Source organism: Etheostoma cragini, chromosome 6, assembly GCF_013103735.1.
Source record: "Etheostoma cragini isolate CJK2018 chromosome 6, CSU_Ecrag_1.0, whole genome shotgun sequence".
Lineage (NCBI taxonomy): Eukaryota > Metazoa > Chordata > Actinopteri > Perciformes > Percidae > Etheostoma > Etheostoma cragini.
Genome location: NC_048412.1, coordinates 2,659,891 through 2,682,011, shown reverse-complemented (window position 1 = coordinate 2,682,011; position 22,121 = coordinate 2,659,891). Strand labels below are relative to the sequence as shown.

General features: G+C 41.0%; 2 protein-coding genes and 1 long non-coding RNA gene across 5 annotated transcripts in view; 1 reads left to right on the top strand and 2 right to left on the bottom strand.

Annotated features, from left to right (window-relative positions):
• The window catches only part of LOC117946145 (frizzled-6-like), a 12,290-nt gene extending 2,841 nt beyond the window's left edge, over positions 1-9,449 (bottom strand). For both annotated transcript variants that reach the window (XM_034874045.1, XM_034874046.1), the window contains exons 1-5: positions 9,293-9,449; positions 6,827-7,246; positions 2,496-2,692; positions 1,822-2,401; positions 74-493 (exon numbers count right to left, since the gene is read on the bottom strand). In XM_034874045.1, coding sequence (XP_034729936.1) covers positions 74-493; positions 1,822-2,401; positions 2,496-2,692; positions 6,827-7,045 — 1,416 coding nt within the window. In that variant the 5' untranslated portion in view covers positions 7,046-7,246; positions 9,293-9,449. The remainder of the gene's footprint in view (positions 1-73; positions 494-1,821; positions 2,402-2,495; positions 2,693-6,826; positions 7,247-9,292) is intronic.
• Positions 9,450-11,194: 1,745 nt separating this feature from the next.
• The window catches only part of klhl32 (kelch-like family member 32), a 33,102-nt gene continuing 22,175 nt past the window's right edge, over positions 11,195-22,121 (top strand). The window contains exons 1-3 of one of the 2 annotated variants that reach the window (XM_034874049.1): positions 11,195-11,381; positions 12,756-12,871; positions 18,726-18,906. In XM_034874049.1, the coding sequence (XP_034729940.1) occupies positions 12,849-12,871; positions 18,726-18,906 (204 nt within the window). In that variant the 5' untranslated portion in view covers positions 11,195-11,381; positions 12,756-12,848. Of the gene's footprint in view, positions 11,382-12,755; positions 12,872-18,722; positions 18,907-22,121 lie in introns of both variants that reach the window. The other variant, XM_034874048.1, reaches the window with a different exon arrangement.
• LOC117946167 overlaps positions 20,396-22,121 on the bottom strand; it is a 23,807-nt gene continuing 22,081 nt past the window's right edge. Inside the window, exon 3 of the long non-coding RNA XR_004656977.1 lies at positions 20,396-20,553. This is a non-coding gene — a long non-coding RNA (uncharacterized LOC117946167). The remainder of the gene's footprint in view (positions 20,554-22,121) is intronic.

Here is a 22,121-nt window from a genome sequence, read left to right as displayed (position 1 = left end):
AGCTGGAAAGCCTTCTAATATTTCTTCTGTTTAAAGCCATACCACCTTCTGCAAGTGAATGAGCCCCAGCTACCTTGTAGGAGCAGGGGATGCTGTACTCTTGACAGCGGTCGTTGATCCAGCTATTCTCCCAGGTGCCGCGGTGACTCTGCTCGTAGGTGTAGCAGGCTAACAGGGTGACCAGCGGGACCAGGTAGAGGCAGCTGAAAACGCCGATGCGGATCATGAACTTCTTCAGCTTCTCCTGGTTGCGCTCGTCGTGCTGGATGACCTGCCGGACGTGGTTGAGAGAAACGATGCCCGCCAGGATGAGGAAGAGGCCGACTATGACGCCCACGCATAGAGGAGCCAGAACAAAGTAGCGGAGGGCGTCCAGGTCGTAGAGCCCCACAAAGCAAACTCCGCTGATGCTGTCCCCTTCAACCTTGTTCAGAGCCAGCAGCATGACAGTTAGTGCCCCGGGGATCCCCCAGGCAGCAGAGTGGAACCACACCTGAAGACAGACGACACGTGGATCAATATTTTGAACAGTTCCCACTATCTTGGCTGGCTGTTACAGTTTTTCCGGTTGCATACACACTTGCAGCAGAATGTGGCAGATGGTGCCAAAACTCTTCACACAAGCCAAATAAGACACCCCACTTTGAGATAAATATCTCACTTCTATGTCAAGATTAAACTCTGCAATCAATCGGACTGAGAAATGGGGAGTAAATATGCAGCTATACATCTGTGAAGTTATTGAAGAGCAGCCCGGGACTGTAATAAAATGAAAGACTTCTGGAAAGAGGTAGAACAAATGAACGTTTCAAATAGTGTCTGTTATTATGCCTCTCCGTCCCAAAGTATTCATTTTGGGGTTATCTTAACTTAAAAAAAGACCTGAAAGTACTTATAGATATGTGCCTACTGCAAGCCACACAGTTGATTTCTCTTTCTTGGAAAGATGTGAATAGGCCTAGGGTTGGTTGGTGGCTTAAAGATGGAACAATGGAAAGAATAACATATATGGTTAAGGACAGACAAGGTACTTTCAAACAGGTTTGGGAAACATTTTGGGACTTTGTTGAACAAAAGGATGCGGGTGAAATACTGGCAAATGAGGGGATTTATGAGTAATTTAGTATGTTTCATGAGGAAGAGAGATGTTTGTATTGGATTGTGACATAATTTGAATGGGTATTTGCTCCAGATATATCCTACAAGAAGGGATCAGACCAAGGTGAAAAGTAGTTTTGTCTGTATTTACTCTATATAATTTGTGTTTTTATTTTAAGTCTGCTGCTGTGAGTGCTGTCTGTAGTTTGGTTTCTCTTTCTATTGTTTTTCAGGGTTTGTCGACATTTATGTATGTCTTGGTTAAAATGAAACTCAATAAACACATTTTTTTTTTGGTGGAAGCTAACATTACCCCAGATGACAACAAACCTTGGCTGCTGTGGTTCGTCCTGTACAACCACATTATGAAGTGCATCCAGAAATGTGTGTGGGTGTGTTGCCAGTTTCAGATGAAGAGAAGGGTTTTCCTAATGACTGAATGAATGGGTTTTCATTTCTTGAAAAAAGTGTCTAATGTAAGAAACACTGTGAAGTATTTGACAAGCAGTGTGTTGCAGAATTGCAAAACAAAGTGCAAAGCAGAAAATGTGTTTGTACTTTTGGTGCCTTTGTCTAGGCATTCACTTCCAGTGTGTAAGCAATCGGCAAAAACCTGCTTGTAACTTGCTCATTTTACATTTACTTTACATTCAAAATATCTTTGCTGTATTCTCTTGCTATTTGCTACTAACAGATGTGACAATTCCTTTTTTAAAACATTACCGCTTTCTTTTCTATGGCCTCACAGCTCCACTTGGGTCCAGCAGCCAGGAACCAGGTGATGGTGAGTATGACCCACCACACGATACCGGCAATAGAGAAGAAGTAGAGCAGCATGAATAGCAGAGTGCAGCCTTTGCTCTGAGAGCCCAGCACCACTGTGTCCACGCCGGAAGGATGAGCCGCTTTGGTACAGGCCGCATTGTTTCCCAGCAGGAAACCCATGAAGTATATGAGCGACACAAAGCTGTAGCAGACGGCGTAGAAGATTATAGGGCGCTCCGGGTAGCGGAAGCGCTTGACGTCGATGAGGAAAGTGAGGAAGGTGAAGAGCGTGGCACCCAGGCAGATGATGGAGCACACGCCGATAAAGTTCTTCGCAAATTCAATGTCGTGGGGTTTGAAGTACATGTTCGAGCAAGGCGGAGCACAGTCCTGGGCGCCGAGGAACGATGACCCTTGGCTCGGTTTGGTCTTCAGCTGCAGTGGGCACCAAAAGCCAAGGTCCCTCTTAGCTGACGAGGAGCTCATAGGGGTGGTTGCCGGTGGGGCCGAACCCTCAGGAGAGCTACATGGGTCCAATCTAGTTGAAAAAGACACAACAACAAAAAATCCTTCAATGGTCCGATCAAGAACCCCTTGCTCTTGCGGACCGTCTGTCATTAGGGTTTTCTTACTTGTCACAGTGCAGCTCAGCGGGCCAGGTGACACCAAAGATTCGGATGTTCTCCTCGCAGTCGGACTGAACGGTCTCGCACTGCTCTCTGCAAGGACGGATTACTGTGTTCTCCTCGGTGCATGCTGGGATAAAGGCTTGGCACAGGAACTGGTGGACGTCCGGCGAGCAGCGCAGGTTTGCCAGGGGCATGAATGGCTGGAGATTAAGAGACAAGATTTGTTGCATTAGAAATGACTTTGTCGATATGAAAGGGATTCATGATTCATGCTTGAAGTTTATGTGAAAATATAAGAATATTTCTAAGTGTGTTCTGAGCAAGTACAGATACACACCCTTTTATCACACAAAAACAAGCATGTTCAAACTATTTCAAGATACAATTGGCTTTGGAAATGTTACATTTAAACTTTGGTTTCCCCTTTAAGAACATGGTAATTTCAGGCAGACAGTAGCAATCTGTAAGATCACAAACATACCTTTGAAGATGCAACCCACAGCTGGAAAAGAGGCAAATAAAAAAAGCATTTTCCCCCGTAGAGTTGCATTGAGTACCCTGTATGATTACATAGCATAACATGAGCGGAGGGCATACATGGGAATACGGAGTTGTGAGAGGATTAACAGAGTAACAAAAGCATTTATATAACATTAAATAATTGTTTTAGTTTATGTATTATCTTAGACTTCAGACATTTCCCCAGCGTTTTCTTTTTTTCTTGTGTAAAATGTGTAATATCACCTCTCGAGGGCTGCAGGATTAAACGGGGGAAAGTATTCAGACTTTAAGTGACCAGGTTAGTATAATCCACATGTACATACACATGTATAGAAGTGCGCATGATGGGTCCCAATGCGACTTTGCTTCCTTTTAAGGGGTCACAAATCAGCGAGGTTGCGAACAACTGCTCTACATAGAAGCATTAACTTTGTTTTGTTTATCTGCGGGGATCTATTGGGCCACACAAAGGAGCCCATTCACTGGCTGGGAACCATTTTCTTCCGTTTCAACACACTGGTCAAAAGCTTGAGGACTGAGACGTGGGGGGGGGGTGGCAGGAAATGACTGCACGGGCATTTGGAAACACACGACGAGAGGCCAGGAAGGCTGGAATGCACAGAGCTGTTGATAGGTCAGGCTGTAGCTAAGCCATAATATTAGTGTGTCTACAGCACAACATGAGTGGATTCATGAGTGGCAGACTCCGCTTACACTGAAGACAACTTCATTCCACTTGTTCAGATCTTCTCCACGCTGATGTTTCTTAAGCCTTGGATTTTGATTAAATGTATACTTCTTAGGTTTCTTTATTATTGCTATATATTATTGCTTATATCACCCAGAATACTTTGTCCAGTCAGAGCTGCACTACAACCACATGGACGTTTTAGAGCAGTCCAGACCCTTTGTTGGAACCTCATCAACCATTGTCAGACCAACATGCACAGACCGACTTCTGTCAGTCTGTACTGCAAATATTTGTACACAAAACACACGCATACACTCCAAACAGTCCACTATTCATCTTTCCTTTCCTCTTTTTTACCCCCAAAATCCAGTCTGGTAGTAGGCCTGTGTCTCTGGGGCCTGGGCTTGCCCACTCTGACAGTAAGCGTCCTTGTTTCTCTCTTGTGGAGGTCCTGAACTCCTCAACGAGCTCCCCATTGCTCAACAGTCTGACCTTTATTTGCTTTATGGCTGCGTTACAGTAAAAACTGCCCTCCTTTCTGGACCCTTCAAACAGGATCAGCATAAAAGAGTTGATTTTCTCCTTAGAAAGGCCTAATCCTCTCATAGCAAAGTACTTCAAGGATTAAATCATTAAATGTTTTCTATTTCAAAAGCAGGCAAACTCTCGTGGAATCTTGGACCAATGGCGGAAAAAGGTTAACCCTCCTCCGGAAAATCCTACTGATAGGCTGGACGGAGCCCATAACGAAGCAGAAGTCTGCTCGATGACCGCGTTAGGACTCTGTAAGAAAATCACTGTGTCCTTTCAGAGAAAGCTATGTACGGTATGAAATGCTGAATGTAGGCCAGAGAGTGCAAGCCTGTCACCTGGGAGACAGGGCTGCGGAGGTAAGGCCGTGTACGGGGGGGAAATGAGTGAGTGATTAACGGAGAGAATACTCATTGTGGTATGCAGGGTAGGCTTTGTGTGAGAGTGGGTGTGTCCCTCCCCTTCCTCCAGAAATCAAAGGCCCCTCACAACAAAGTCGATGGAGTTGCCCGCGGCCAAGGCTCCTGTGAAATAAGACGCCTATACCTTCGCCAGATGCCACTCAAAAGACTCCTTCAACAGATCACTGTTGACGCTCAACACTCTGACACCAAATGTGTGTAACCAAACCCTGGCCTTGAGGAAATCCGGGACACTAGATGCATCTACTGCTGTACAGAAACTGAGTTCAGTGCCTAGTAGGAGAGACAAAAGACAACACTTGGTCTACAGACACGATAGGAAAAACAAGGCCAGTGACTAAAGTCAAAGACAAATTTGAATCCCTTTTTTATGTAAAAATAATAAAAAAAATATGTTTTTAAATAGTACAAATGAATACTGCAGCTATTGTATATCTTGAAACTTTTATCAAAAGAGATAAAAAAGTTTCTTTCAAACTATTTTTTTTTTAAATTATTTACATCTTAGCAGAAAGTTGCAAATGTTGCATTTACTTCACACGAGAGTAGACATTTCCCCCTGTTGCCAGAGGAACGTAATTAAGTGACGTAATTACGCGACGTGCTTGCTTATCATGGGAAGTAAGAAGAACTGACTCTTTACATTAAGGTAGTGGCCTAGTGAGATCAAGGTTTTTTTTGTATCAAACGGCAGTTTTTGCGAGTTCCTGCCATTTCACTGCATAAAATATCCTGCATATTTCATCGCATTTTTTAAGAAAACATGCCCCGTAATCAAGGATTTTTGCCCACAAGAATTACAAAAAAAACTCTGTATTTTTCTGAAAGGACTGTTAAAGCATCACACAGCGGCCAGACTGAAAGTTTGGTGACAGCCTGCACGATTCGGCGAAAATTGTGAGTTACGTTTTTGTTTTTTTAAGCTTAGAATTGATATCCCGATTCATTGTCCTACCTTCAATAAACTAAAATTACTGCTAGAAACAGTGTCCCCTGTTTTTAGCACTGCCGATATCTTAATTTTAGGGATAATCCTGCTGATTTTATTGTGAGACAACTTCAACTGCAGAGTATGTATGTAACCCCTCGATTGTAACTATTCCCTTGTTGCTGTAAATAATAATTGTTAAAGGAACCGTAATGCATTGTTCCAGTGGGCAGGACATTCATAGAGATTCAGTCTAGTTAGCATGTTCACAACAATACAATCTCAACAGTTTATTTACTAGATGGTGCTCTATAACAACCAGGCATGATTTGTGGACAAACTGTGGCTGGGGAATTGTGTGTGCCTGTTGATGACCATTACACAATGGTAATCATGGTTCAATCAATATGCGCTTCTGAGAGCTGAAGGACACTGACATTTAAATACTGAAGCCACTAACAGCTCTAATCATAGTGATTATGTGGAGTTGATATTCATTGTGACTTGAATTGTAATTCATTTACAAGCAGAGAAGGCTTCTCTTCTATCACATATAATTACAACCCTCCATGGAGGCCCAGACTAACGAGATTCATTTCTGTGTGTTAGGTTTGAGGCTCCACGCAGAGCTTTCGCCATAGCCTATGTAAATGGCCTGATGTTTACAGTTGTGCGCTGGTGTGTGTGTGTCGAGCCGGCATGTGTTTGCGTGCGTGTGGGGAGTAGGTGAGCGAGGGCAAAGTGAGAGAGTGGCGGCTTTGGAGCGAGTAGCGACTCTAGAGTCATAGTGACAGAAACAAAGTGTCTCCCCTGTGTTTTCTGACCACGGTGGGACATCTTTAGCAGGAGAAGTTAACTCTCTCCTTGATTTCATGTAGTTTTTTTGGAGAAGGAGAACCAGGAAATGAGTCCGGGGGAAATTCAACGCTAGCACACTGCGGCGTGTAGTTACATTTTTCGTGCAGTGCAGGTCAGACTACGGCGTGGGGTACGGCGTAGACGCAGTAGGGTCTGCGGGAGTACGCACAACCATAAAACGGCCTCGAGACTTGAATAAATCTGTAACACATTGAGTCTTTAAATAAAAAATAAAGAAGTCATTACCAAGCAAATAAATATGTCTAAATTATGAAAGGTAACTGCACATTCTACAGTGTGTTTTAGGTCTCATGGAAAGTTCATAAATTGCCCATGAGGCCAATATTGGCACAAAGCAGTGCATCAACAAACTCATGTATTATGTAATGTTAGGAGGACTCACCTCCATATTACTGGCTGCGATCTCTTGGTCGTAGTGCTCCATAATGTTGGGAAAGAAGGTCATGTTGTAGGGCATCCCCAAGCACCGATGCACTTTAATGGGCTCGCAGGTAAACAGGCTGTGGGCACTGCAGCTTCCCACCCATATCAGAGCCAGACAGGCCCACAGTGGTCCTGGCATCGGCATTGTGACAGCTGATTGGGAGGGACTGCGCGTCATGCGGGTAGACTATAACAGGTTTCTTTTTGGCTCAGTGGAAGAATACTTTGCCCTGAGTGTTGAAACCCCCTGGCTCACACCGTCATCCACATTTTACTTCTCCTGGAGTCATCCCAGTGGAGCTGATGGGTCTAGCAGCAGGTAAAACTTTCCCATAATTGGTCAGTATGCCTCGGGGTCACAGATTGAAATTCCACATCCCTGAAAGTAAAGTATTTATATCAAAATGGGTGTATACTTTCAGCTCCACAATGACTAAAACATATCTTGAGAGGACTGTTTTGGACCACAACCCATTCATGAAAATTTGTCTTTGGGAACCTCAGCTAAATAGACTTTTTTACGTGGTTATTACTGTATTTACTACAGACTTATGCCACGATACAACATTTTTGCGATGTTAACCCTCAAGTTGTCCTTTGGTCAAACTGACCTGTTTTCCTATATGACTGTTCTTTTTAACTACCCAAAATAACATGATTGATCCCATACAACGCTCTTTGGCAAGTACAAATCTCTACTTTCATTATGTTTTGCGGCATCTTATTCAATTTTATAGCATTTGGAAAAACACGTCGAAGTAAAAGTTGACATGTTCCAGTCTGTGATTATCTATCAACATCCATTCCTTTAATTTTTGTCTAAATAATTCCTAATTTCTGCTTTTCTAACTCAAACATTAGGTGTAATTTCCTATAAATGAGGTTAATTGAACATAAATTCCAAAAATAACTGTAAAACAGAATTTAATTTTAAAAAAATACACTGTCAGCATCAGAAAAGTGACAAAAAAAATCAAAAGTGTTGAAAAAAGGGACAAAAACGTAAGAATAAGTTAAAAACATCGATAAAAAGCATCAACAAAAGTGCTGATTTATAAATTTCCCGGGAAGACAACAAGGGTTAAACATATTGTTATTTCTACGATAGATTGCAATTTCTTAGCTTTTTTCCAACTTTTAATGTCTCAAATGATGTCCCCAAAAGGAATCTTCGTCAACATCTGTTTCACTTCCATTTTATTGTTGCAAAATGGGATTGTCAAGCAGACAAATTGAGCACATATAATAAAAGATCGATACTTGGCCCCTGTGTATTGATACAGTATTGCTACGGTAAATATTGCCATAATATGTTGTATTGATTCTTTTCCCCCATCCCTAATGTCATGCAACCTCTTGTTGTGGCTATAAGGGGTCACAAGAAGCTAAGCAAATTAAAAAATGTAAATGAATTAAGCATTTCCATTTCGGGACTGTTTGGAGACACATCAGACAGATGGAATTAAGCCAGGGGGGCCAATATCCAGTAAATCCCTGTGCTCACTTTAAAATTACATTTACAGTGGGTGGGGGAATGCTACAGATCCAGGCTGATTCAGCAGAATGAGTCTGAGCTTGTTGATCCACATTAGACTTCAAGTTACTAAGAATCTAGTAAGTCAGACTCTGGTTCTAGGGGGCCCACCATAGACTGTAACAGTCCACGGTGCCCACATATAGGTCCAGTTTTGGATATTACTTCTGGTTTCAGTCTGTATACCAACACAAGCACGTGTGTTTTAAACCAAATAAAGTTAATAATTGAAGTTTTCTTTTACATGAAAATATGTTCCACTGACAATAAAGACGTGTTTATGTGGCTGTTTAAATTCCTGATGCTTATCAATGATAAAAAATTGCCACGCACCGCCATTGCTTATCATATACTGATATTATCACTGGTGGTTAGAGTTTATCTAATGTTACCACGTCACTTTTGATTTTTGAGTAACCGCTTTCAACAAGCTTCAAAAGTTGCATGTTAATTCATAGAGCTTGCACTGAAATACGTGTGGAATCTGGGTATATCATTGGGTTGGTAAATTAGCATAACACTTTTCGGTTAGCATTTTAGCAATGATTAAAGAGACGATACAAGTTAGCAAAGCCAATAGTTGACACGTTCCACCAACAGCACGTCGATGCAACTAGCACACATGTAAAGTAACAGGTTAGTTACAACATGAATAAGCCGCTATTACATCTTCAAGAATTAGCATACCCACGACGCTACGTTATTTTAAAAGTATATCAGTCTGTGCCGGTCAGGAAAGCCATTTTCCCGTGAATTAGACGCTAAATGCGGTGAGAGAGTACAGTAAACATCCCTGCCTCGGTCGCTAACATGGGACGCGGCCCGAAAAAACTTCGGTAGAAGAAAGTAAAAAAACACTTTGAGGGTAAAAAACGAGACAAAAGGACTTACCCCCAACTTCCCAGGAGTTCGTATAACAGCTGACTACATAAATGCAAGTTGGAGCAATTCTTTGGGGAATTTGGTTAGCGTATTTCCTGCGACAAGCAACAGCACCAGCACAGTCCCTCTGTCTTTTCTTCTCCGGGCTGCCTTGAAGTGAAGCTGCCTTCAAGTGCGTTTGGAAATATCGACATTTCGTCATGAAACAGTGAATCATTTAATGTATACGTTAGTCTAACGCATTTGAAACACTCTAATGGAGTTATCATTTAAACAATGTTGTAAACGCTCACTTACAAAAAAACTATCATCAGTGTATTAGCTCAATGCAAGGGTGCACTTAAATACACCGACAGAAGTGAACTGGGTATTGATGGGAGAACTTGAACGCATAGCAGATGGGCAGATGAAATAATGGGACAATGCAAGTCAAAACGTCAGGGAAACTGCAAGGAATTCTTGTAACTGAAATGTGTGACAATAAATGGTGTCACAGTAGTTTGGTTGTTTAAGAAAGTCAAGATGTGTAATCATTTAGACAGACACTGAGTGTTTCTGAACATCCATATCAACAGGAGATAATTTTGCTTTTAGGCTTATGTGAAAAGATGACAAGTAGCCCATAGTGGGTGAGGATGATGCAGTTATACTGAATACTGCTAGATGAAAGTACCAGATTGATCAATTTTGTCCAGAAATAGAGGTAACTAAAACCAAGTAATACTTTCAGAGGATACTTAACAAATATAAAAACAGCCCCATCTGCCCTAATGAGTCGCCACTGGGCCATACAGCTAAGAAATACACCCACAGAATAGGCCTAGGGCCTGCATATTCTACAGGATAATAGTTTAGGCATTGCAACTACTACACACATATCACATGTCTCTATGAAATTAGACTGTCCAGCATTTAAAAAACCCAATGTGAAGATAGCTGTGACCCAGCTAACAATGTTTTGTTCCCAGAACGTTCTGGAAACATTTGTTTTTGGTTGTGGGAACGTTCCCTGAAAGTTAGGTTTGTTTGTGTTTTGGATGAACAGTAAGTTTCCTCAACGTTATCTTAACGTTGCAACCTTTAGATAACGTTCCCGTAACGTTATTCTAACATTGCAACCTTTACAGAACGTTCCCCTAACGTTATCTTGAAGTTGCAACCTTTAGAAAACGTTCCCCTAACGTTATCTTGAAGTTGCAACCTTTAGAAAACGTTCCTCTAACGTTATCTTGACGTTGCAACCTTTAGAAAACGTTCCCCTAACGTTATCTTGAAGTTGCAACCTTTAGAAAACGTTCCTCTAACGTTTTCTTGAAGTTGCAACCTTTAGAAAACGTTCCCCTAACGTTATTCTAACATTACAACCTTTAGAAAACGTTCCCCTAACGTTATCTTAAAGTTGCAACCTTTAGAAAACATTCCCCTAACGTTATTTTAACATTGCAACCTTTAGAGAACGTTCCCCTAACGTTTTCCTAAAGTTGCAACCTTTAGAAAACGTTCCTTTAACGTTGTCCTAATATTGCAACCTTTAGAGAACGTTCCCATAACGTTATCTTAACGTTGCAACCTTTAGATAACGTTGCCCTAACGTTCTTTTAACATTGTGGTGTATACAGCTGTGTTTTTAACATCACAGCTGTATGCACTAACACTAACGCTGCTTTGACAGTCATTATTGGAGCAGCCCGGTGTTAAATTACAGTAACAATCATTCTATTCCTTATTGGCTGTGCCCCCTTGGAACCTACGAGGACACCCTGGTGTCCCTACAGGCGCCTATATACCATAGCCTACTGTATGGTAAACACAGCTTACTCACATTCACACAACTCGTTGTGTTCCAAATCCACCTGGAGGCGCTGTATCCCCTCTAAGTCCACATGCATGTGACTGCCGTGCAGAGGCGGGGCTATAACGTGACAATTTAGGTGCTACAGTGTAGAAAGTGTCCGCGATTGAGCGCATCTGCCCGCCGTTGAGACCCCATTTCTTCTCGCCGCGGATGCACAAGAGACCACGCTCGGACATTAAATGCCATTTGTAACGGAGACGCCTCCAGACGGGACTGGACTGAATCCTAACACATTCATATGAGGTGCGTGAGCAAGTGGCATATTCAGATAAGAGAGAGCCGAATACAGTAAATTCTTGCCAAGCCGCAACTAGGCTATATCATTTGGTATCGGATTGTCTGAGTGCTCAATGTGATGGATGCAACAGGATTATTCTGCTCGTAGGAGCTTTGTTGTCCGTCCCCATAGTTTGTGGACCAAGGCGCTGGCCTGTTGCTAGGAGACCTTTTGACAGCTGGGAGCTTTTGGAAAGTGACTGTTAAATGAATTAATGGTGTGTGCTCCTTTGGCAACCCAAACATTCCTTCTCCTCCCCAATCCAGTTCCAACTGTGCGCTGTTGTGTTGCCTCTTGTGCGTAAAAGACAATATTTACCACTGTGGTTGTGTTCAGTCAGGAGATTACAGTGTTTTGCAGGGAACAATGGCCTACTTGTTGTGATGATCAGATCCTAAATATATCACCCTTCCGGATATGTTTAATCTTCTCTGAGTCCAAATATGATGTCATTTACTCATGTATACTCATGTCAAAAAATGTGTGGGATATGTTGGTTAATATATTGCAAAAACTTTCAAAACTTCATAACTGCCCATATAGATCACCAAATGGAAGATTACTCCTGATTTTGCACTTGTGGTGCAATGTCAGATTTGATTACTAGTACATTTGCTTGATTTAAATTTTACATACACCCACCAAAACTTAGCTTAAGCTATGAAATGTGTGCAGCAAGTGTTGGCCTGTTTTGGGATTGGTCTCAGGACCATAAGCTCCTTTTCTCCCTCAGTCAGTAGCAGTTGCCTGGTGTGGCAGTGCATCTGAAGGACAGAACAGATCGATGACTAAATCTGGCCTATGTAGGCTACACTCAGTAGAACCACACATACACAAACTCCATCATAGCCCAATTAGGGGACCAGGGGCGACTCGCTGTACAGTGAGTAAGTAGTTTTTCAATCAGAGTAGCCAGAGCAGCTTGGATTTCAGTGCATCTGTGCTGACCTCTGTTTTTCTCAGGGTATTATCTCAGGGTTATCAGATTCAGGTGTGTAGCACATTATGTCAAGGTTGTAGCTACACTGGAGGGACTTGGTGTAATTTGGACTCCCTGCTTGTTCTGAGAGATGCTGAGCTTGTTTATTCCCTTCTCTGAAGTCTGAAGGCGAGCTGCCTGTGGCTGTCAAGGCCGCCGTGCTGTACGTGGAAATGGCTGGAAAGAAACAGCTATAAGAAATGTCAAAGTCAAGGCCAGTGCAGCCGGGAGAAGGGACAAATCAGCGTCAGGCTTGACGCGCGGTTGCATCCATTCACACATCGCGCAGGAGGTTGTCACAGTGCGGCTGGGGTCGAGTGGATGGACTGAGTAAAGTTGACATGCTGTTCTGTCCTATCAGGCTGATGCACAATCTCAGTGAGGAGACTACGGTCCTCAGGAGCCACACAGCACCCCCCCTCCACCACCATCTCCTCTTCTTTTCTCAAGGGGCATGCCTTCTGAACCCAGACTCAGGTAAGTGGCAGCCTGTCTACACGTACTGTACTTTTAGATCAGGGCTTTTCCTGCATAGAGGAATTGTTGGCGTGACCCAAAAAGCCTTTTAACCAGCCTCAAAGGAAAATCACCAGCGCCAAAATGATAAGAATTGAGAATAGAAATAGCAGTTTAACCATCATTAAGGAATGATTAGTTAAGCATTTTTTATGATTGACACCACTCAGTATCAATGGTAGTGAATGCTTAGCTAATCATTCGTTACTTATCCATTTAACAGTAACTACCAGTCTGTTTAACAGTAACTCTCAGTCAATAGGGAATTACTCATTAACTAACCATTCATTCCTAATTCGTTCCTCATTCGGAACTACCTACTTTTTGTGTTACCATGCATAGATTTCTGTCGAATAAGGTAGACTCTTTGCCTTTACTGTACACTTATAGCCGTGCATAAAATATAAAATATGCACCCTTTTGGACGACGTTCCGTCACCATGACTATTAAGTCACAATTTCCATGCACTAATATTGTTTAAATCCAAATTAAATTACACACACGCAGAACGATTGTCACTAGATTTCAGTGGCTTGATTAATCAGCCAATCAGTGCCACTGAAGTGTCTCTTCAGACACTTGAATGTTTTGTTATTACATGCTCAAAGCACAAACAGAACTGTACCTTGAGTAGCAGTTGGTGTATTGAGAAATTTAGACAAAGAGCCATTAACCACCATTCTTTATTCAATTCTTTGTACTGTAAGATCAACATCTTGTTCAACAATGGTGTTCCCATGTACTGTATGCAGGCTCCACTTCCTTTCTGTTGTTATCCAACTTATTGTTTGGATATAATGGAAGTTAGACTTAACCCACGTAAAGGCTGTATGTTCTATAGTTTTGTTATTGTCATCCAAGCCTATAAAGGAACAACGCTAAACATGTGTCACTGTAAATATAGCCTATGTATAGCTCTCATTCTTTAGCCCAGTCCTTCCTATTGAACATACCATCTCCTGATATTTAAAAAAATGGGTCACAAATAGGGTCGCAAAATCCCTGGAATATTGATGATGAAAGCTTGCCATGGGAATTTATGGGAAATAATGTGAAATTTAGGTTGAACAGGCTGTACTTACCATGTAAAATGTGAATTGAAACTAATACGATTTTACTGTATCATCAGTAGCAAACATAATCCAAAGATTTGCCAAATAAATCCATTAATCCATTAATTTGTCAGATACATACAACTACATGTGGTGACTTAGCTATAGCTAGCAAGTATAAGCTGTAATATTGAAATTGACATTTAAATACATGTCTGTCACAATCCCTGAAAGAAGGGTAACATGCTGGTTATTAAGCCTATGGCCAACGGAAATTATTGCAACATGTATGTATATTTGAAGTATTACAAACTAGGTGTCAGGCGTGACATTTCCCGGAAATAATGCTATATTCAAGTTTGTTTCTCCATCTTAGAAAACTAATTGAACTATGCACACAGTTCTTAAAACCTGATGCTCATGTATCAACAGGAGTCCAAATCAACAGGAGAAATAAAACATTGTATTTGAGCATTTTTTTTTTCTATGGTAATCTTTCTAAATGGAGAAAAATGTATTGAATATGTTGAGCCAACAATATTGGCTGTGTTTATTAAACTCCTCAATTAACATGCTCAATCAAGCTGCATCCAAGTTATAAAATGTGTACTTTGCTTCAGGCCAGTATCTGTTGGTTCACTGAAATATCATAAGAAATATAAAATATATTCACTCCAGTAATATAATCACAACGTGCCTTAGAGCATGCAGTCCCTTGGCTCACACAGTGCAGTAGTGTGGGCTGCACATGTGATGAATGAGAATGCACTGTGCATAAAGAGAGCTGTACATTCACTGAATTCCTATTTAATGGGATGCTGGCAACTGATCTGATTTGGTGAAAGAGTGCACTGGTTGCAAGTCAATAAAATGGCCATTGATGAAGAAATCGGGGAAACTGAATGACTCGGAGACTGAAAAAGGTTCAGGAAACTATAATGTCTTCCTGTGTGCAGTTAGCATTTATTGAATCTTGTTAGAAGAGAATCAGGTTTAATATAATACAAGCCACCCAACTCTGAAATATTTGCCTTTCTAAGGGAGTATTTAAAGCTTCAGTGTATAACTTTTTGATATTAATAAACATCTGTTACATTTAAGCCATTGTCAAATGAGTTGCTGTAAAGCTAATTAATAATCGGCTCCACAAAACTCTCTCTGGATTTCTCAGTTTGGCTATTTGAGTGAAAAGAAGTACCTCTTCTGAAGAGTCCATCATGTTTTTTTCAATCCTCCGTGTCCTCCTTGGCTACCAGCAACTGTATTGAAGAGGGATGGGGGCGCCATTACTTTGAATTCCGCATGGGGACCAAAACTTTGCACTAGGACTTCAACTTGTTCTGGACAGACAAGATTTAAGACAGAAGACAGACAAATAATTAACAATAAACATTAATGTATGTAAAGATATCGGAACCTAAACACATGCTATGCTAACCTAAATCACGTTGTAGATATCCCAGTTTGAGCCCGACCGCTAAAGGATTTTTACAAATATTTGGTTAATGAAAAATCCGATATGCCAACATATCGGCCGATATATGTTTAAAAAAAACAGAAAAACAGAAACGCGTTACAAAACATAAACAGATTTCCCTAATATTAGTTATTTATAGTTATTTATGAGTTCTCCCTAAAACAATATAATAATACTTTTTTCAGTTTTATTGACACAACAGAACATCAAAATATATTAAAGTTCTGATAGATAAAATTAATGAAAATACAAACTTAAGATATAAAACTTAAAGTCCTTTGGACAAAAACACAAAAACAAAACGTTTAGAGCGCCCTCTGGTGGACAAACTATGCAACGCCAACGCTCATAACATGGTTGACCGTCCGTTTTTATTTCTTAAATATTCGTTTAGTTGTCATTATAAAGTATTCTGAGTGAATATTTACAAAAAAAAAGATACAGATAGATCAGGAAATGCCTAATGTATATAGATATAGATATATTGGCCAGGCTCTAATCCCAGTACACATTCAGCACATTCTAAAGTCAGAATGTGAGTTTAACCGTCTTCTCAGGCAGCTCCCTATCCCGCTGAGATTAAAAAATAAAAACAGGCAGATTATTATTTTTGATCAGGTAGCTGCTACTTCTCCAGTCATGTCTGGAGAGTAGAACTAGTACTTTGCCTGACACAGGTCATGACCTTATGCTATTTTGTTGCCCACTGACCCAACTGTGACCTGGGGTACCACTGTCTCTATTTACCCAGCATGGTAAGTAAGATGAATATTCCCTCACAGGCATATTTTAAACTAAAACATGCCTTAAGACATGGGTATCCATTCCCAAATAAGTTCACTATTATATAAGTTTAAATTGAAATTGTGCAAAGATTTCAAAGTTCCCTTCTCTTGGACATTTTCCGACCCTTTGTAATCCACTTTGGAATCCATCCAAATATTACGACTCTTTGTAATCCACTTTGTAATCCATCCAAATATTCCAAACCTTTGTAGTTAAGAATATATAGTGCAATGCACATGTGAGTATTTACAGCAGCAGAACGGTGTATGTGGGATATGAACTCCAATGAAATAAACTCCAGTGCCCATGTTTGTTGTGATGGCAAATCATGTTACCATGTGCAATGGTGCAAAAGTGGAGCTCAATGGTACATATGAATACAGAGATATAGTATATTAGGGTTTCGGCTACACAGGGAACACTTAGCAGGGTCAATTTGTGTTTTTTTTGTCAGCCAGCATATGCAGGCTTTTAAACATCTCCCCAGAGGTAGTATTAAAAAGAAATTGCAATGCTCCCTGCTGAAAATTCTAAATCTTATAGATCAAGGTCAGTTTTCTAGTTAAGAGGAGTACTATTCAGCCCGTGAACATTTTTGTTGTATTATTTATTCTGTGGCTCTGGAGCATCAAGACTAACTTTTGAATAAATTGGGTGCATGAAATTTGAAAGACACGGGCAAGGATAGTCTAGTGAAAAGAGAAAATATGGGTAAAATATCTCAATTTTGACCATTCTTTCTTTCTTCAGTCTGCCTCTTGTGAATCAACTAGTTTTATGAAAGCGCCTTACTTAATGTAGCAGTTTAAATGTGTAGAGCCATCATAGTCTACACTACAGCTTCAAAATGATTAAGTGATATTTTGATCTTTATATTTTCATGTATTCAATATTATCAAGGATATCAAAGGTTTTACCCCTCCTCAAATTCCTCATAGAGCTTCTCTCTCTCTGAGTTGCTAAATCCTTTTAATTTCCCTTCCCTCTCATCCAGTGCGACAATGATGTCCTGTTCTTCCTTAGCTCTCTCCGACAGAGGAAACAGCAAGCCTGACTCATCATTCATCCTACCTCTGGCCCACAGTGTGCACACACACACCCTCCCACACACACCCATTATTTCCTCTGTCGCACACACCATCACCATGAAGGTGACAGAGCAAGCGTCCTGGTAGACAGCAGCATTTAGAATAATGGCCTCAACTGTAAGTGAACAGAGAGGAATTATCATGGACGGGGTGTCGTACTGCTTAAGGATGGGAGAAAGCTGAGAGGGGCTGAGGATGGGTTGGTGTGTTTATCAGTCAGTCATTAGTCAGTGTATTTGTCACATCATCCACCATAAAAAGTGTGATTTGAGATATGTAAGAGCATACAAATGGGAAGAATGTGTAAGTGTGGGGACTTAAGGCAAGTGTCATAATCTACTTAAAATATAAACATTCATAGTTACTTACACACTTTTTTCTTCTTAGAAAAAAAGCAATTACTTGTATTGCAGTAAAGTGTCCCCCCCTACTTTTCCACCCATGCTAGAGATGCCAGCACTATGTACAACTTTCCCAGACTGCTACTGATAGGAAAACACTAATATGAACAGGTAATATGTGCATCTTTAGATTAGACTCTCATTTTTTGGGTTATGGCTGTCATTTTCAAAAAGACTATTCTTTCATAAAAAAGAAGCTGATGACTATACAACTGTAATTTGCATAATGTGTGTACAAACCATTTATCTTTCTTACCATTTTATATATGTATAGTATAAAGTTCCTCTCAGAATCTGTTCACCACGTTCCCCCTTTTCTTCTTCTTCACAACTTACATTTCTCTTTGCACAGCTACTGCACTTGTGTGTAGTGACAATAAATGCATTCTATTCTTCAATACTTCTATAATCTTAACAAGAAGATCTAGATCTTTAAGCAAATACAATGTTTAGTTCACCACCTTAGATTATTGTGTGCTAACATTTACTAATTAGCCCAAATTAAACACATTTCATGGCAGTTTACCCAATAATTGTTATCAGTCTGAACCAAATTGGTGTCCTAACCAACCCTGCCATCCCCAAAAATGTAGTGCCTTCTTGCTGTTCCATCAAAGTAGTCTAGCTGTCCCAAAAAGTAAAAGAATCCTTTAATCAATCCTTGAAATTGTAATCCAGTCCAAATTCACTGCAAGGATGTCATTAACAAAATTAGTCACTTTCTTTTAATCTATGCAGCCTCTCTCCAGAAGGGAAGATTGTGTGTGTTAAAGGGCTAAACTATAGTAGTAGTAGTAGTAGTAGTAGCAGTAGTAGTGGTAGTCATAGCACTAGCAGGAGTGAAATAACAATACTAGGAGTGGTGATAGTAATTTTGTAGCAGTTGTGATATTGGTATTATTATCATCCCTGTCATTGATAGAACCAGAGCTTTGTCTAATTGACAAGTTCAACTCCAGTTTGACAACATATATTTTCTGTGTGTGTGTGTGTGTGTGTGTGTGTAGCAGTAGCAGGGAGATGCTGACAGGACAGCGGCTCTGTCAGTCTAAGTCCCACCAGGACTCGGTCCTTTCTGCCCTCAACCAGCAGAGGACGGATGGCTTGCTGTGTGACGTCACCCTGGTCGCCGGTGAGCAGAAGTTCCACGCCCACAAAGCCGTCCTGGCAGCGTGCAGCGATTACTTCAGGGTGAGCATATTATATACCCTGAAAATGTATCTTATGATTTGCAAATGAGCGTTTGTAGTTGAACAGGAAGAGTATCCAGATTTGTAATTAAACACACACCTCTGTTTTGCATGGACAATGGTAAGACTGATTTAAAGGACAATTCCGGACGATTTTTATGTTAATTTCGATCGCTATAAATATGGTCTACAGTCGATAAAACATAAAAAAATGAGCCCAATTGGTGCTGTCAACACAGAGTAGCTGAAGCTACGTCTACAAGCTTCGACTCAGCTAAAATGGCTAAATTTAGATTGCCTTTGTGCCTCTTAACAGACACAAAATGCAAATAAAATGTCTGTGCAACATGAACAGAGCCCTTATGTGACAACAAGATGCGTTTTCGACTCTGACATTGTTTAAATTCACTTACCATGTGTCTGTCCCGCTGGTAGCTAGCTTACCCTGTTAGCTGTTAGCTGTTAGCTGCTAGCTGCCGTGTGTTCAGTCATGTTTCTGTGTATTTTGTTGCTCATCCATTTTGGGTGTGATCATTCTGCAATTGGAGAGTAGGAGGCTTGGCAACCTTGCTTCTCGTAGCGGTGTGCACACTGTTTTCCTTTTCCTGCTACAAAAAGACTTCAGCGCAAGACCAGATTGATCACACACAAAATGGATGAACCGCTCCATGATAATTATCACAGAAACATGACTGAAAACACAGCAGCTAGCAGCTAACAGCTAATAGGGCGAGCTAGCTAGGAGCAGGATAGAGACAGGGTAAGTGAATTTAAAAACACATATTGTTGTCACGTAAGGGCTCTGTTCATGTTGCACAGACATTTTAATTGCATTTTATGTCTGTTAAGAGGCACAAAGGCACTCTAAAACCTGTCCGGTTAGCTGCCATATTTGCTGAGTGGAAGCTCGTAGACGTAGCTGCAGCTATTCCGTGTTAACCGCACCGATTCGGCATGTTTTTTTTCTATCGACTGCAAAAAAATAAGCCGGAATGCTCCTTTAAAGAATTGAACACTTATCAAGCTGATATTTGCCATTCTATAAAAAGCAGGCATGCAGTGCAGCCTGCTGCTGATGTGATAGAGGCGACGGTAACATGCTGCATAACAATCTTCAGAGCTGGTTGATTGTTAAAACTGCCAAAAAACCTGTGTTACCCTGCCAACTCCAAGCGTAGATTATAATTGGGACTCTAAAGACTTCCACAATGCTCTAAATGTTGTATCAAGGGCTCTGCCATGCTGCCAAGAATAAAAAGTCTTGGAAAATATCAATTAAAAAAACTAAAATGAAGACCATCAAAATTGTACGGAAGGGGAAAAAATGTATTTAGGTCTGTGTTTAAAGTCAGCATTCTGAGATTAAAGGAAAAAAAAAAGTCAGAATTCTAACTTAGAGGTCCAGTGTTTGACTTGTTTAGTTGTCTATTTTCAAAATTGGTGTTCAAAAACGTGTCCCTTTTCATGAATATTCAATTCCAAGTATTCCTATTGGCTTGACATTTTACATTTTTCATTGCATGACCTGGGGTAGACGCTCCATGTTTAGTCATGAGGGACATGCAGGACATACTGCTCCACCTTTCACGTTTTTGCTGTCACATGATACACTCACAGGTGCTGCTAATGCTGCTAACGGGTATCGTCACTTCCCTGCTCTGGCCAGTTTGAGGGAGAAAACTTGGAGGATCACACGTATTCAAAAGATAAATTTCAGGAACAGGCCATTGAAAAGAGCAAAAGACCGGCTTTCTTAAGCGTGTAGGCTACCGTAGCTGCAACACATACTTGGAACAGTGTGGTGCGAGACAGCTGATAGCGATATTTGATCTCAACGCTATATATGGGAGAATTTCCTGCACATTGGACCTTTAAATCCCAGAATTCTGAGAATAAAGTCTCTTCCATAGGTTTGCATGTGTAGAGATTGTGCAAAATATGAAGCACTGACTTTGCCATGATTCATAGACCTACATTAAATAATTCTTCACCCCATGTGAAAGGTGCCAAAGTGTTTGCTGGCTTCTTGCTGAATGCTTAAATCAGATTAAAGTTGCAGAGGTAGCTGTAGGTAGACTCGCGCTGGGATACAGCCGAAAAGGAGATTTGCTGAGATGGGCCACAGGGAAAAGTGCACAGATGAGACTTGATTTAGGGCGATTGAGCAGATTAGGAAGTAGAAATTAATCCCTCTTGAAAATGAGAGGCAGATTACATATGTGGAAGTTGCCCAGGGATTACTCCTCCTGTGTGTAGATTATTTTTTCTTCTCTCTGCAGAGAGTTGAGGCGGGGCGAGACACACTCCTCTCCTCCTTTTGTCCGTCGACTTCACTTTTGTTCTTCGGCTCTGCTTTTCGAATGCCTCTCTTTCAAGTCCCAGCTTTGCCGAGCAACACTGTTGTTCCAGCATTAGAATTGTTAGATCAGCCTGCTACAGTAAGCGAGAAACTCACTCGGGAAACAACATTATTATCAGTTTGTCATCTGACTCCACTGCTGGGCTTCATTTAGCTCTTTTACCGAGAAGATAAAGGTGCCTTCTCTCTCTCTCTCTGTCTCTTTCTTTCACACTCAAACACACAAGTAGCATCTGTGATTATAGCACATTATCTAGCGCTGCACATTGTCTAGCAGACATGACTAATTGTAATGAAATACCTGCCCAAGCGTGAGTTGTTTACGTGTGACTTGTCCTGAATGTGTCACCTGCCTCTTCCAATGCCGTCACATTACTAAGACGTCTGGGTCTGGACGACTCGGGGAGTTTTGGCCAAATCAGTGACACCCACATCACACACCACCTTTAGCAAGAGCGTGTGCGCGCCACACACACACTGAATCTCTCCTTGCTTTTTGTCACACCGACAAATATTTCCTTCTAGCCCTGCAGTCAAGACAGAACTCATTTCAAAAGCTATTATTGTCTCCAAGAGTCATTTCACGCTGCATGTTCTACCTGCACTACACAGTCCTATATGGACTATATAGATCTTAGTGGTCCCCTAATACTGTATCTGAAGTCTCTTTTATATAGACCTTAGTGGTCCCCTAATACTGTATCTGAAGTCTCTTTTATATGGACCTTAGTGGTCCCCTAATACTGTATCTGAAGTCTCTTTTATATAGACCTTCGTGCTCCCCTAATACTGTATCTGAAGTCTCTTTTATATAGACCTTAGTAGTCCCCTAATACTGTATCTGAAGTCTCTTTTAT